Below are 13,664 nucleotides of genomic sequence, written 5' to 3' on the forward strand. Positions count from 1 at the left end.
AGGCACAGTAAAATGCCAGACATAGCGAAGAGCATAACGTTTTACTATGTCTTAATTCTGGTAGCAGGGAGGCAGACAGAGTTTTATCCTGTAGAAGAAAGTTAGTTATTGCTAGGGTCAAGATCCAACAATTAGATTTTGATTTAGGTTCCTTTAATATCTGAAACTGTATACAGTATATGACTTGAAATTTGCACCTTTCACAGACATCCACAAAACAAGAGATCCAACAGAATGAATCATAGAAGATCGAAGCCCCAAAATCCCCCTTCTCAAACTTCAAAGAAGCAACAGCAAAAGCATGAACACCCCCTCCCCTTTTGTGCCAGCAAAAACACTGAGCAAAAACCCCCACCATGCAAGCAACAGCTAAATACCCCAAAGAGACCTTGATCCAGAGTCTGTCAAGACTACAGTCCATAACCCAGCACTGCAGTATCTCAGAAAGACTCTCTTTCTCCAGTGAAAGAGAGGGGTTACTCCAGCAGCAGCAACAGCAGAGACCAGCAGCTCACTATTTCAACGTTACTACCTTCTCTGTTTCTTCACCAAACCCCAAGCCCCCTCCCCACCTCATCTTGAGGACCAACGGGCTCACACTCTGCTTAAAAGAGAGAGGGATCACTGGAGTACAGGGACCTTCTTCCAATAGCAGCTGGTGATTAGCAAACACACCGCCTGCTGTCTCGATGTTTCAGTCTCTCACAATGCTTCAGTTAGCGAAATCAGCAGGGAACTGGGTCGTCCACGGGGCAGCTCCCTGAGGGCACATGTCTTCCAGGCTGTTCCTGGCATTAGCAAAGCGCGAGGGCACACAGCCTGTCCGAAAACCCACCGCTTGCGAAGAACTGTCGTTTGAATTATAGAGCACAGACTCTGACAGAACCCCAACCACCTCGAAAAGAAAGGAAAGACATAAGAGAAGAAAAATGAGATGTTTTATGGATGAACTGGACGAAGTCACCCGAGTCTACAAAAACTGGTGGCGCCATCTTTCCACACTACTGACTGAATTTAATCTGCCTCATTAGAAGATCGACGATACCAAATGAGATCAAAACATCTTCGAAGAAATATATTTCATGCAGGATTAAAGCAGTGTAAAATTAGGACGTCAATCACTTTACTTGTGACAGCAGGCCTCATTATAGTCAAAATATACCACGGATGCCAAGCTTAGAAAAGTTGACTCGTTACGTTAGAGAATGCCATGTCAACTTTGGCTCTCTGTAAGAGTAAATCTGTAGTTCCATCCACTGGAACTTTTTCTGTAGCCTTGCAAGCTTTTCTTCCCAAATCACTCTTGAAAGCCACAGAGGAACATATCTCCATCCCATCATCAGAAACTGTATTCCTGATTTAAAGCACAAGCTATACAAAAATATTTTTCCTCACAGTAATTCTGGAAATTTTGCTCTCAAGATTATATATACCTGTGACCACTTGTCTTCAACCCCTCCACTAAAGGGAACAGTATCCTACTATCTATTCTATTTGAATTCCTTATGCTTTTATGTACGTTTATTAAATCTTCTCCAACAAAAAAACTGGTTCAGCCTCTCTAATTTTGAACCTGTATCATCTCATCCAGGCACCATTCTTATACTGTAGGGCATTGCAGTAGTGAGGTCATTTAAGTTGAGGCTTGAGTTTGAAAAACCGAAGGAGCACAACAGCATAGGTTTGACAAGAAAACCGTAGATCAACCAACAAGGACAATTTTTACATTGCAGCAGCCAGGTTGACAGCTGTAGAAACCTATGTGCCAGGAATGACAGTTGGTTGGGCTGAAACATCCAGGAAAGTGAGTGAGATGCTTGGAAGAAAAAGGAGTTTGAGGTCAAAAATGGTGAGGCAGAAACAATTAGAAAATCTGGGCATTAACAGCAATTGGAGATGAAGAGTTAGTCACAAAAAGGTAACTAGGTCCAGAAAAATGTTAAGCATGAACAGCCAGGGAAAGATACTGGCCAAAATTATAAGCTGTGACTTAGTATACAGCCAGAAGGAAGCAGGTGGATTCAACAAATAGCCAGGGTGGGTAGCTTGGGAACATCTATTGGGCATGGACATAGGTAGTAGGAGTTAGAAAATAAATATCATAATGGGAGGATGCGAGGATTGTAGGGAAAAAGAAAGGCGTTTAATTATACTGTGCTTTCATGAGAATACCCCAAAATGCTTTCAGGGCCATAAAGTTCTAATTACTATAATTACTATTTTGATGCAGGAAGTTAAGATGGCAATATGTGCACAGGATTCATCAATCAAGAAAAATATGATAAAGACCAGTATGTTTTTGTTGGTATCAATGGGGATGAGAATAAATATCAAACAGGACATAGGAAAAGATCTTACATGTTTCAGGAGGTAAACGGACCTTAAACATCCAAGATGTTTGAGGAGGTAGGTGAGGTGTCAAATTAACACCTTATTTAAAAGTGTGCTCTTCTACCCCATTAGGGAGAGGCAATTGTAGGTGTGCATTTATATAATATGCTGCTATTGACTTTCTTTTGTCATGTGCATGGTCTGTGGATGAGCAGGTACACAAGATTTGCTTTCTTCTCTGTTAATCATAGAGCAGTATTGTATGGGCCCTTTGACCCACAATGTTGTGCTGATCTATATAAACCTACTCCATGATCAAACTAGCCATTCCTTCCTACATAGCCGATAATACTCCACTTTTCAGGGTCTGTTAAATGTCATTAATATATCTGCCTCAACTACCATTCCTGGCATTGGATACTAGACGTTTACCACTCTCTTTATTAAAAAAAAACATACCTCTGACATCTCACTAAACTATAGGGTGTTGTCTGGTGTTCACCATTTCTGTCCTGTGATGCCCTGGGAAAAGGCTTTGGCTGTCCACTCTATGCTTCTATAATCTTATACAATTCTATTGAGTCTCATCTCGTCCTCCTTCACTCCAAAGAGAAAAGTCCTAGTTTGCTTAACCTTTCCATTAATCATTAGTGCAATTAGCTTTAATGGTGGATAATTTATCCATGATAAAACCATGATTATTCTTATTTGTGTTATTCATCAAGCAGCACCACTGCAGTAGTTGCCAGAGTCTGACTAATAAATTTGGGAATTCTTTGCTCACACAAATGTCCCAAAAATATCCAGCACTTTCCTGATGAAATGCCAGTAATTTTATGCAGATCTCCCTACATTTACCAGCAAAATATTATGCTAAAATAACAATGAATGCATAAGAAGGTAAAAATACTGGTGACACTCTGACATAAAAATGCTTTTTTCTCTATAGTCAACAAACAAGTGAGCGCAGGTCAGATGATGTTTGAAGTCGATGTACTTTCAACAATATGAATGATAGAAAATTAATGTTTCTAATCAATGATCTATTTTCACTTTATATTTTGAGTGATACATTTGTTTTATTATTGTGTTGAACTAAAATCCAATATAAAGTTGAATCTGGCAAAGAAAGTATCCATCTGATATGGTTAGACATCCATGAATACACAGAAGTTTTGCTTACAGCAAATAGATATGGGTCAGACCACATATTGACAGTGTATCTTCTTCAGATCACTGAGAAGTAATAATCAAAATCAGGTTTATTATCACTGACATATGTTGTGAAATTTTGTTCTTTTGTGACTGCAGTACAGTGTAATACATAAAGCATTTCTGTGAGCTACAATAAGAAATATATAGTGAGGTAATGTTCATGAACCATTCAGAAATTTGATGGTGGAGGGAGAGAAGCTGTTTGTAAAACATTTGAGTGTGTGTCTTCAGGTTCTTGTACCTCCTCTTTAATGGTGGCAATGAGAAGGAGGCATGCCCTGGATGGTGAGGATCCTTAAAAATGGATGCCGCTTTTCTGAGGCAACACCACTTGAAAATGGTGGGAGGCTAAAGCCCATGATAATGCTGGCTATGTCTACATCCCTCTACAGATTTTCTCACACATACACATTGGTTTCTCTATACTAAGTGTTGATACAACCATGCAGAATGCTCTCCACAGTAAATAGTGATAGAGTTATAGAGAAGCATAGCACAGAAACAGGCCGATCGGCCCATCTAGTCCATGCTGAAACCATCTAAGCTGCCTACTCCCATCAAGCTGCACCAGGACCATAACGCTCCATACCCCTACCGAAACTTTTCTTAAATGTTGAAATCAAACATGCATGCACCACTTGTGCTGGCAGCTCATTCCACACTCTCACTCTGAGTGAAGAAGTTTCCCCTCATGTTCCCCTTAAACTTCTCACCTTTCATCCTTAACCCATGACCTCTGTTTATAATCCCACAAAAATCCCAGTTGAAAAAGCTTGCTTGCATTTACTCTATCGATATCCTTCATAATTTTGTATACCTCTATCAAATCTCCATTCAATCTTCTACATTCTAAGGAATACAGTCCTAAGCTATTCAGTCTTTCCTTATAACTCAGGTCCTCAAGAATTGACACCATCCTTGTAGATTTCCTTTGCACCCTTTCAACCCTGTTCACATCTTTCCTGTAGATAATTGACCAGGCACATAATACCCCAAATTAGGCCTTACCAATGTCTTCTACAACTTCATCATAACATCCTATCTCCTGTATTCAAAACATTGATAGATGAAAGCCAATAGCTTTCTTTACAACCATACCTACCTGTGACACCAGTTTCAATGAATTATGAACCTGTATTCCCAGATCCCTTTGTTCTTCCATACCTTTCAGTATCCTACCATTCACTGTGTAAGACTTAGCCTGGTTGGTCCTACTGAAGTGCAAAACCTCACACTTGCCTGCATTAAAATCCATCTGCCATTTTTCAGCCATTTTTTTTTTTAGCTCTTGCAGATCCACGATAGCCTTCCTCGCTGTCCACTACACCCCCAATCTTGGTGTCATCCGCAAATTTGCTGATCCAGTAAACCACATTATCTTCCGGATCAGTGATGTAGATGACAAACAGAAAGAACCCAGCACTGATTTCTGTGGCACACCACTAGTTACAGGACTCCAGTCAGTGAGGCAACCATATACTACCACTCTCTCTGGCTTCTCCTGTAAAATCAATGTCTAATCCAATTTGCTACCTCATCTTGAATGCCGAGCAACTAAACCTTCTTGACCAACCTCCCCTATGGGACCTTGTCAAGCGCTTTGTTAAAGTCCATGCAGACATCATCTAATGCCATGACTTCATCCACTTTCCTGGTAACTTCCTTGACCATCTCTATAGGATTGGTTAGACATGACCTACCATGTGTGAAGCCATGCTGGCTATCTTTAATCAGTTCATGTCTATCCAAGTATTTATATATCTGGTCTCTTAGAATACCTTCCAATAACTTTTACACAATTGATATCAGACTCACTGACCTATAATTTCTTGGTTTATGCTCAGAGTTTTTTATAAACAGTGGAACAAATTTGGCTACTGTCCAATCCTCTAATACTCTCCTTTCACTAAGGAGTCATTAAATCTGTAGAAATTTGCCTGGAGTCTTTGGTGACATACCAAACCTTCTCAAGCACATGCTGAAATATTGCTGCTGACATGCCTTTTTCATTATCTTATTGATGTGTTGGGACCTGGATAAAGATGTTGATGTATTCTGGAGGTACAGAGGCCAATTTACAAAGATCTAAAATGGTTGGAGTAATCAAATGGAAAAAGTGTCTCTAACAAAGGAGGTGCAAGGCACTCCTTCCTCCACTAGCCTGCAGGTTACCCTTGGGCAAGGTGTAGCACCTGCTTAGCTCCCCCTCCCCAGACCAGTGTCAAGTGAAGCCATAGGAGCAGGTGGAGGATGGTCATATGAGCAGCTGGTGCATATCACAAGTCCTGGTTATGCCACCACTGAAGCCAGGCTGTCTCTGAAGAGTATTGATAATGGCTGGGGTCATCCGTCTTGTAAAGACACTGCCCAGAAGAAGGCAATGGCAAACCAGCTCCATGGATAAATTTGCCAAGAACAATCATGGTCATGGAAAGACCATGATCGCCCACATCATACGACATGGAACATAATGAATGATTGAACAAATTGAATGGGAACACAGAAATATCAAGCACTGAAAGAAAGCATTCAGCCCATCATGCTCTTGCCATCCTAAAATAGACTTTAGGTTTATTCCACTTTGCAGCTCTCCATCCATGTGTTTTCGCTCTACAAGCACATACACAGTTTATTTTCAATGGAAATATTGATGTCAGAATTTTTCAATTTGAGAAGAGACAGTAAAGTGGCAATTAGTATTGTGAATGATATGGAAAAAAAAACTATCCTGGAGACTATATGATGGGAGTGGTACCAAGGTAAACCAAAAACAGCTTATCAATAACAATATCAGTTTCATTATTGAGAGAATGCTTTAGATCTGGAACGGGATAGTGAACATCATTTGGGTGTATTTGAAATTGCTGAGTTTGGATCTAGAAAGATGGGCCTCACATATCACTATCAAATGAGTAGCAAGAACAGAAGTGGAAGGCCTCATTAGGCACTAAATTTACAGATGTGGTGCCACCTTGCAAGGTATTTGTGCGTTGACAGACTCACATTTGGTATCTGGTCTAAAAGGCTATAGGTCCTGTTCAACCAACACAGGGTGCAATAATACCATGAGCGTTTCACGTTAACCAAATGCAAGTTCCAACTCAGATTGGGAAACAGTCTGCAAAACAAATATTCAGAATATTTTTAGTTTTTCAGAATATTTTTAGTTAGTCCTGACGAAGGGTCTCGGCCTGAAACGTCAACTGTACCTCTTCCTAGAGATGCTGCCTGGCCTGCTGCGTTCACCAGCAACTTTGATGTGTGTTGCTTGAATTTCCAGCATCTGCAGAATTCCTGTTGTTTCAGAATATTTAGGGTTTTCAAAGCTTCAGAAAGCACTGTAATTTTGTTGCTTATAGAAAAATGGTCAACCATCTGAGTTAGTTCGGGATTAATCAATGTTTGTCTTGGCGTTTCCTTAAAGCTCCGTTGAACTGACGATGTCAAATATGTTCCCCAAAAATACACCTCAACTCCAGCAGCTTATAGCAGAAGCATAGGCATTAGAATTCACAGTGGCTTAGAGAAATATGATATGGAAGCAGGCTCTTTAGCCCATTGAATTCATGCTAACCATCAACTTTCCATTGACAGTGGAAAAAAGCAAGACTTTTCACAGCAATCAATGTTGAGTGAATCTCGTAAACATGTAAGCATAAATGCTCACAACCTGAAGTGATTACACTTAAATATGTTTCAACAGCTTCATCCAGCTTTCCAACAGAGTTTGTGACAAACTCTTTAATAATTATTGCAAATGATGGTCCTCTGTCCTGCACAGACAGTTCATTTAGGCCACGAGCTAGGAATATTTATTTATTTAAAACTTTGATCGTAGATGTTCGAGCCTTACCAGCCTCCAATGCAAGTGTCTGAGCCAAGTTACCATTGAGCACAAAACCAATGATTAAGAACACACTAGACAATAAGACATTTCGCTGTTGATCTTGCTTCCATTCCCACACCATATTTAAGTGTACACAAGATGGAAGTTACATGAAAATTGCAGCCAATTTATCCAGTATATTGCAATGTGAATAAGCAATAAAATAATGCCATGAACTATCTTTCTATTGTCTAAAACAGGCTCTGAAAGACTCATCCTGATGTAGGGTCTCGGCCCAAAACATCTGCTCTTTGATCCTATTAATGAATGCTGCCCGACCTGCTGAGTTCCTCCAGCGTTTTGTGTGTGTTGCTCAAGGGCCCCTCTTGGAATTGCATCATGGCTATGCTATATGTTTCAGAGCACATGAGAAATATCACAGAACCTCACTGAGACATGTAGATAGTCAAGCACTGTAGATAGCGATAGTTACTGTATACTTTTGGATGCTGGGGTTGAGATAGGTCGCTACCAAAGGAGGTGTAAGGCCCTCCTTCCCTCTGCTAGCCTGTACGGCACCCTTGGGCAAGGTGTAGCTCCTGCTTAGCCTCCACCCCCGCACAATCAGGGTTACGTGAAGCCATGGGATCAGGTGTTGGATGATCACATAGCAGCTGGTGCACATTACAAGTCCTGGTTCAGCAGCTACTGATGCCCGGCAGACAATCTCTGAAGAGAATTCATAATGGCTGGGATCATCCATCTTGTAAAGACACTGTCCAGAAGAAGGCAATGGCAAACTAGGTCTGTAGAAAAATTTGCCAGGAGCAATCATGGTCAAGAGACGATAATTGCCTACGTCATACAACACAGCATATATTGATAATGATGATGATGATTGTATATTTTACAGGGAATATGGGGTATATGGTTTTAGTGTAACCATGAGATGGATGGATCAAATTTCAATAATTTGTGACAAAATGGCATCTTTATTGTCTTAATTTCATGTTCAGTTTTCACATGATTTTTACTGCTGCTGCCTAACTTGCTGAAGGATCAGGTTGGAAATGGATGAATTCCTTGCTGTAGCTCGGTGTACTTCCCATTGCTCTTGAGTATGATTGCACTGTCTCTGTAAGTAGGAAGTGCATCATGTGTATCCTTCTTGTGTTTATGTGCAGGAGCCAATTTCACCCTCACTGAACTGGGAATCTGTGAGCCCTCCCCTCACCGTGGCACAGGTTATTGTCCAGATATGGGGCTCCTGCACCGTGGATATTCCCTGAGCGACGCAGAGTCTGACACCGAAGGAGCCATTTCTCCAGAGCGTGCCATCAGGTTATGGGGGAGGGGCGTGAGATCCAGACGCGGCTCAGGGCTGTCCAGTCGAGAGAATTCAGCCCTCACACTGACCGATTCAGAGAACGAGAAGGAATCTGATGAGGAGACAGGTATGTTAGAAAGCCGGTGTCTGGGAAGTGGAAGATCACTATGCATTGTGGCTTCAACTGTTTCCACCCAAATGGTACAGTAACAAGATAACTTTATAAAATGTAACATTGTTCCTGATATTGTTGGAGAATCATCCTTGTTTCATAGTTAAATTTCAAAACAAAATCAGAGTTGAGTGTTAAATGGACACCGTGAACTGTCAGAGATGAGAAATCATGATACTGACATGAACCAATATCATGTTTCGTAGCTTAAAATTTGAAACATTTGAAAAAATAGGGGTATTCCTGCTTTAAGGATGCAACAGTATATACTACTGATATTTAATTTTGTCCAAGTATACTTAAAACATATCCAGTGTGAAGAGAATCTACCTCTGTACCTCCTAGCAAAGCATAAAATACTTAATGAGTAATTTAACAATTCTGCACCATAAAAGACTGAATTGCAATAAACTGAGATTAGTACTTTACACGTCTATTCATGATGGGGGTAGACCAGCATGAGATGTTCACATATTGGCCTGCTTATCTTATGATCTTTTTTTTTGCCAAATGGGAATAAAGTTATAGTTTACCTGTATGTTTCCTATTTCAACTTGTCCATTTATTTAGCACAACATATGGTCATCTTGTGTACTGCCTGCTGAACAAGACAATTATTGAAGTTGGATTTGATTAATGCTCAGTTGTCTTGCAACTTTTGGCCATATCCTTGTGCATATGTTTTTGTTTACACTCTGGAGACTCCATTGATACCATTTTTTTTGTCCTGATAGAGTCAATGGAAAAATTATTGAGGAATGATGCCTAGCCTAAGAACAAAGATGCAAATGTTGATGCTGTTTAATTTGACTTAGTAAGGACATGATAGAAGGTTTTAAGTGGATAAATCAATTAAACGAGATCTGGTTAGCAAGGTGATTAGAGATGGAGATAAATTGGTGGCTGACTTAACATGCACAGAAAATGCTTAAGTGCTACAAGTATTTCTTTTCCAGAGGTTTATCATCTTTAGGACAAAGACTTACCACAAACTGAACATATTACAATTATTTGAATAAAAATGTAATGAGTTCCTAGATATTTATAGTTGAACAGGTTAAGTGTGAGTTTACTGAAAAGGATATAAGTCGCAATGATTGATTGATTTATTGAGAGTCCCCGATTTAAGCCTTGTTCAATCACAGTACAGCTTACGGTGACCAATTAACCCACTAACCGGTGCATCTTTGGACGGTGGGAGGAAACCGATGCACCTAGAGAAAACCCTTAGGGAAGATGTACAGGCAACAGTAATATCGGAATTGAACTCCAAACTCGGACACTCGAAACTGTAATAGCATTGCACGCAACATGATCTTCTAGACCTTGATAGTTGCTTCAGAAAATTAGAGAAGAATTAAAATATAGTTTTTTTTTATTCTCTCTTTCAAGTTTAGGCCAATGATAAATGTGGCTGCACCACACCTGGCCAGGATGTGTTGGGGGCTGGATTTCTTCTCGTGTGTGTCAATCTGGCCCACAAACCTTTCTCATAGAGCAGACCAGAGATGATATAAATTGTGAAAGATTCGGTTTACACTAATCAAATTTCCTTTGTAAACACATTATTGTTTTGTTATAAGAACATCTTATTATTTTAACCCAGTTGGTTTCCTCATAACCAAATGCAGATTACAGTCACCAAGAACATTCAAGACCAACTACTACCTCCAGTACTAGAGCGAATGAGCTTAGAGCGTGGATCAGTACTTGAAGCTATGATGTTGTGGCCATTACAGAGACTTGGATGGCTCAAGAGCAGGAATGGTTACTTAGAGTGCCAGGCTTTAGATGTTTCAGAGAAGGACAGGGACGGAGGCAAAAGAGGTGGGGGCATGGCACTACTGATCAGTGATAGTGTCACGGCTGCAGAAAAGGAGGAAGTCATGGAGGGATTGTTTACTAAGTCTCTGTGGGTGGAAGTTAGGAACAGGAAGGGGTCAATAACTCTACTGGGTGTTTTTTATAGACCACTCAATAGTAACAGGGACATCGAGAAGCAGATAGGGAGACAGATTCTGGAAAGGTGTAACAATACCAGGGTTGTCATGGTGGGAGATTTTAATTTCACCAATATTGATTGGCATCTTCCTAGAACAAGGGTTTAGATGGGGTAGAGTTTGTGAGGTATGTTCAAAAAGGTTTCCTGACACAATATGTAGATAAGCCTACAAGAGGAAAGGCTGTACTTGATCCGGTATTGTGAAATGAACCTGGTCAGGTGTCAGGACTCTCAGTGGGAGAGCATTTTGGAGACAGTGATCATAATTCTATCTCCTTTACCATAGCACTGGAGAGGGATAGGAACAGACAAGTTAGGAAAGTGTTTAATTGGAGTAAGGGGAAATATGAAACTATCAGGCAGGAACTTGGAAGCATAAATTGGAAACAGATGTTCTTAGGGAAAAGTACGGCGGAAATGTGGCAAATGTTCATGGGATATTTGCGTGACATTCTGCATAGGTACGTTCCAATGAGACAGAGAAATTATGGTAACGTACAGGAACCATGGTGGACAAGGGCTGTTGAAAATCTAGTCAAGAAGAAAAGAAAAACTTACAAAAGGTTCAAAATACTAGGTACTGATAGAGATCTAGAAAATTATCAGGCAAGCAGGAAGGAGCTTAAGAATGAAATTTGGAGAGCCAGAAGGGGCCATGAGAAGGCCTTGGTGAGCAGGAATAAGAAAACCCCAAGGCATTGTACAAGTATCTGAAGAGCAAGAGGATAAAACATGAGAGAATAGGACCAATCAAGTGTGACAGTGGAAAAGTGTGAATGAAACCGGAGGAGATAGCAAAGGTACTTAATGAATAATTTGCTTCAGAATTCACTACAGAAAAGGACCTTGACGATTGTAGGGATGACTTACAGCGCACTGAAAAGAGGATGTGCCAGAGCTTTTGGAAAGCACCAAGTTGGGTAAGTCAGCAGGACTGGATGAGATATACCCCAGGCTACTGTGGGAGGCGAGGGAGGAGATTGCTGATCATCAATGTGGACAGGAGAGGTTCTGGAGGACTGGAGGACTGCAGATGTTGTTCCTTTATTCAAGAAAGGGAGTAGATATAGTCCAGGAAATTATAGACCTGTGAGTCTTACTTCAGTGGGTGGTAAGTTGATGGAGAAGATCCTGAGAGGCAGGACTTATGAACATTTGGAGAGGCATAATATGATTAAGAATAGTCAGCATGAGTTTGTCTGACGAGCCTGATCGAATTTTTTGAGGATGTGACTAAACACATTGATGAAGGAAGAGCAGTAAATGTAGTGTATATGGATTTCAGCAAGGCATCTGATAAGGTACCCTGTGCCAAGCTTATTGAGAAAGTAAGGAGGCATGTGATCCAAGGGGACCTTGCTTTGCGGATCCAGAATTGGCTTGCCCACAGAAGGCAAAGAGTAGTTGTAGATGGGTCATATTCTGCATAGATATCAGTGACCAGTGGTGTCCCTTAGGGATCTGTTCTGGGACCCCTTCTCTTTGTGATTTTTATAAATGACCTAGATGAGGAAGTGGAGGGATGGGTTAGTAAATTTGCTGACGACACAAAGGTTGGGGGTGTTGTGGATATTGTGGAGGACTGTCAGAGGTTATAGCAGGACATCGATAGGGTGCAAAACTGTGCTGAGAATTGGCAGATGGAGTTCAACTCAGATAAGTGTGAGATGGTTCATTTTGATAGGTCAAGTATGATGGCAGAATATAGTATTAATGGTTAGACTCTTGGTACTGTGGAGAATCAGAGGGATCCTGGGGTCTGAATCAATAGAATACTCAAAGCTGCTGCGCAGGTTGACTCTGTGGTTAAGAAGGCATACGGTGCATTGGCCTTCATCAACCGTGGGATTGAGTTTAAGAGCCAAGAGTTAATGTTACAGCTTTATGGATGCTGGTCAGACCCCACCTAGAGTACAGTGCTCCGTTCTGGCCACCTCACTACAGGAAGGATCTGGAAACTATAGAAAGAGTGCAGAGGAGATTTAGAAGGATGTTGCCTGGATTGGGGAGCATGGCCTATGAGAATAGGTTAAGTGAACTTGACCATTTCTTCTTGGAGCAATGGAGGATGAGAGGTGATCTGATAGAAGTGTATAAGACGATGAGAGGCATTGGTCGTGTGGATAGTCAGAGGCTTTTTCCCATGGCTGCAAGAGCTAACACGAGAGGGCACAGTTTTAAGGTGCTTGGAAGTAAGTGCAGAGGAGATGTCAGGGGTAAGTTTTTTACGCAGAGGGTGCTGAGTGTGTGGAATGAGCTGCCTACGACAATGGTGGAGGCGGATATGATAGGGTCTTTTAAGACCCTCCTGGAAAGGTACATGGAGCTTAGAAAAATAGATGGCTATTGGTAATTTCTAAAGTGAGCACATGTTCAGCACAGCATCATGGGCCAAAGGGCGTTTATTGTGCTGTAGGTTTTCTATGTTTCTATATTTAACTATATAAGCAAGTTTCAAAATATTTTTTCTTTCAGTGTAAATTATGGCTTATTTTTATTTCATAGCGTCATTCAGCAAAGAGGAAATATTTGATTTTAGGGTGCCAAACTGACTCTGTAGAACAGGTACCAATTAGCGCTGCTCTGTCAGAATTTGTTACAGCATTTTTTTTCTCAGTATATTTCCAATTCACTTTTAAATAGTAATGGAATTTGCTTCCATTGTTTTTTTAGGCAATGCATCCTAAATCATTACAAATTGTTGTGTAAAATTAATTCTCCTATCATGTGTCCATTGGCTACCGAACCTGTCACCAGTAAAAACAATTTCAACCCATTATAATCTAGCATG

The 13,664-nt window shown here is 40.7% G+C and overlaps 1 protein-coding gene across 5 annotated transcripts in view; it reads left to right on the forward strand.

Moving 5' to 3' along the window:
• Positions 1-13,664, forward strand: part of LOC134349198 (teneurin-2-like) — a 3,136,038-nt gene that overhangs the window by 2,356,865 nt on the left and 765,509 nt on the right. For 4 of the 5 annotated variants that reach the window (XM_063053171.1, XM_063053173.1, XM_063053172.1 and 1 more), the window contains exon 1: positions 8,596-8,826. In XM_063053171.1, coding sequence (XP_062909241.1) covers positions 8,631-8,826 — 196 coding nt within the window. In that variant the 5' untranslated portion in view covers positions 8,596-8,630. Of the gene's footprint in view, positions 1-8,556; positions 8,827-13,664 lie in introns of those variants that run through there. The other variant, XM_063053178.1, reaches the window with a different exon arrangement.

This window comes from Mobula hypostoma, chromosome 7 (assembly GCF_963921235.1).
Source record: "Mobula hypostoma chromosome 7, sMobHyp1.1, whole genome shotgun sequence".
In the NCBI taxonomy this organism is placed as follows: domain Eukaryota; kingdom Metazoa; phylum Chordata; class Chondrichthyes; order Myliobatiformes; family Myliobatidae; genus Mobula; species Mobula hypostoma.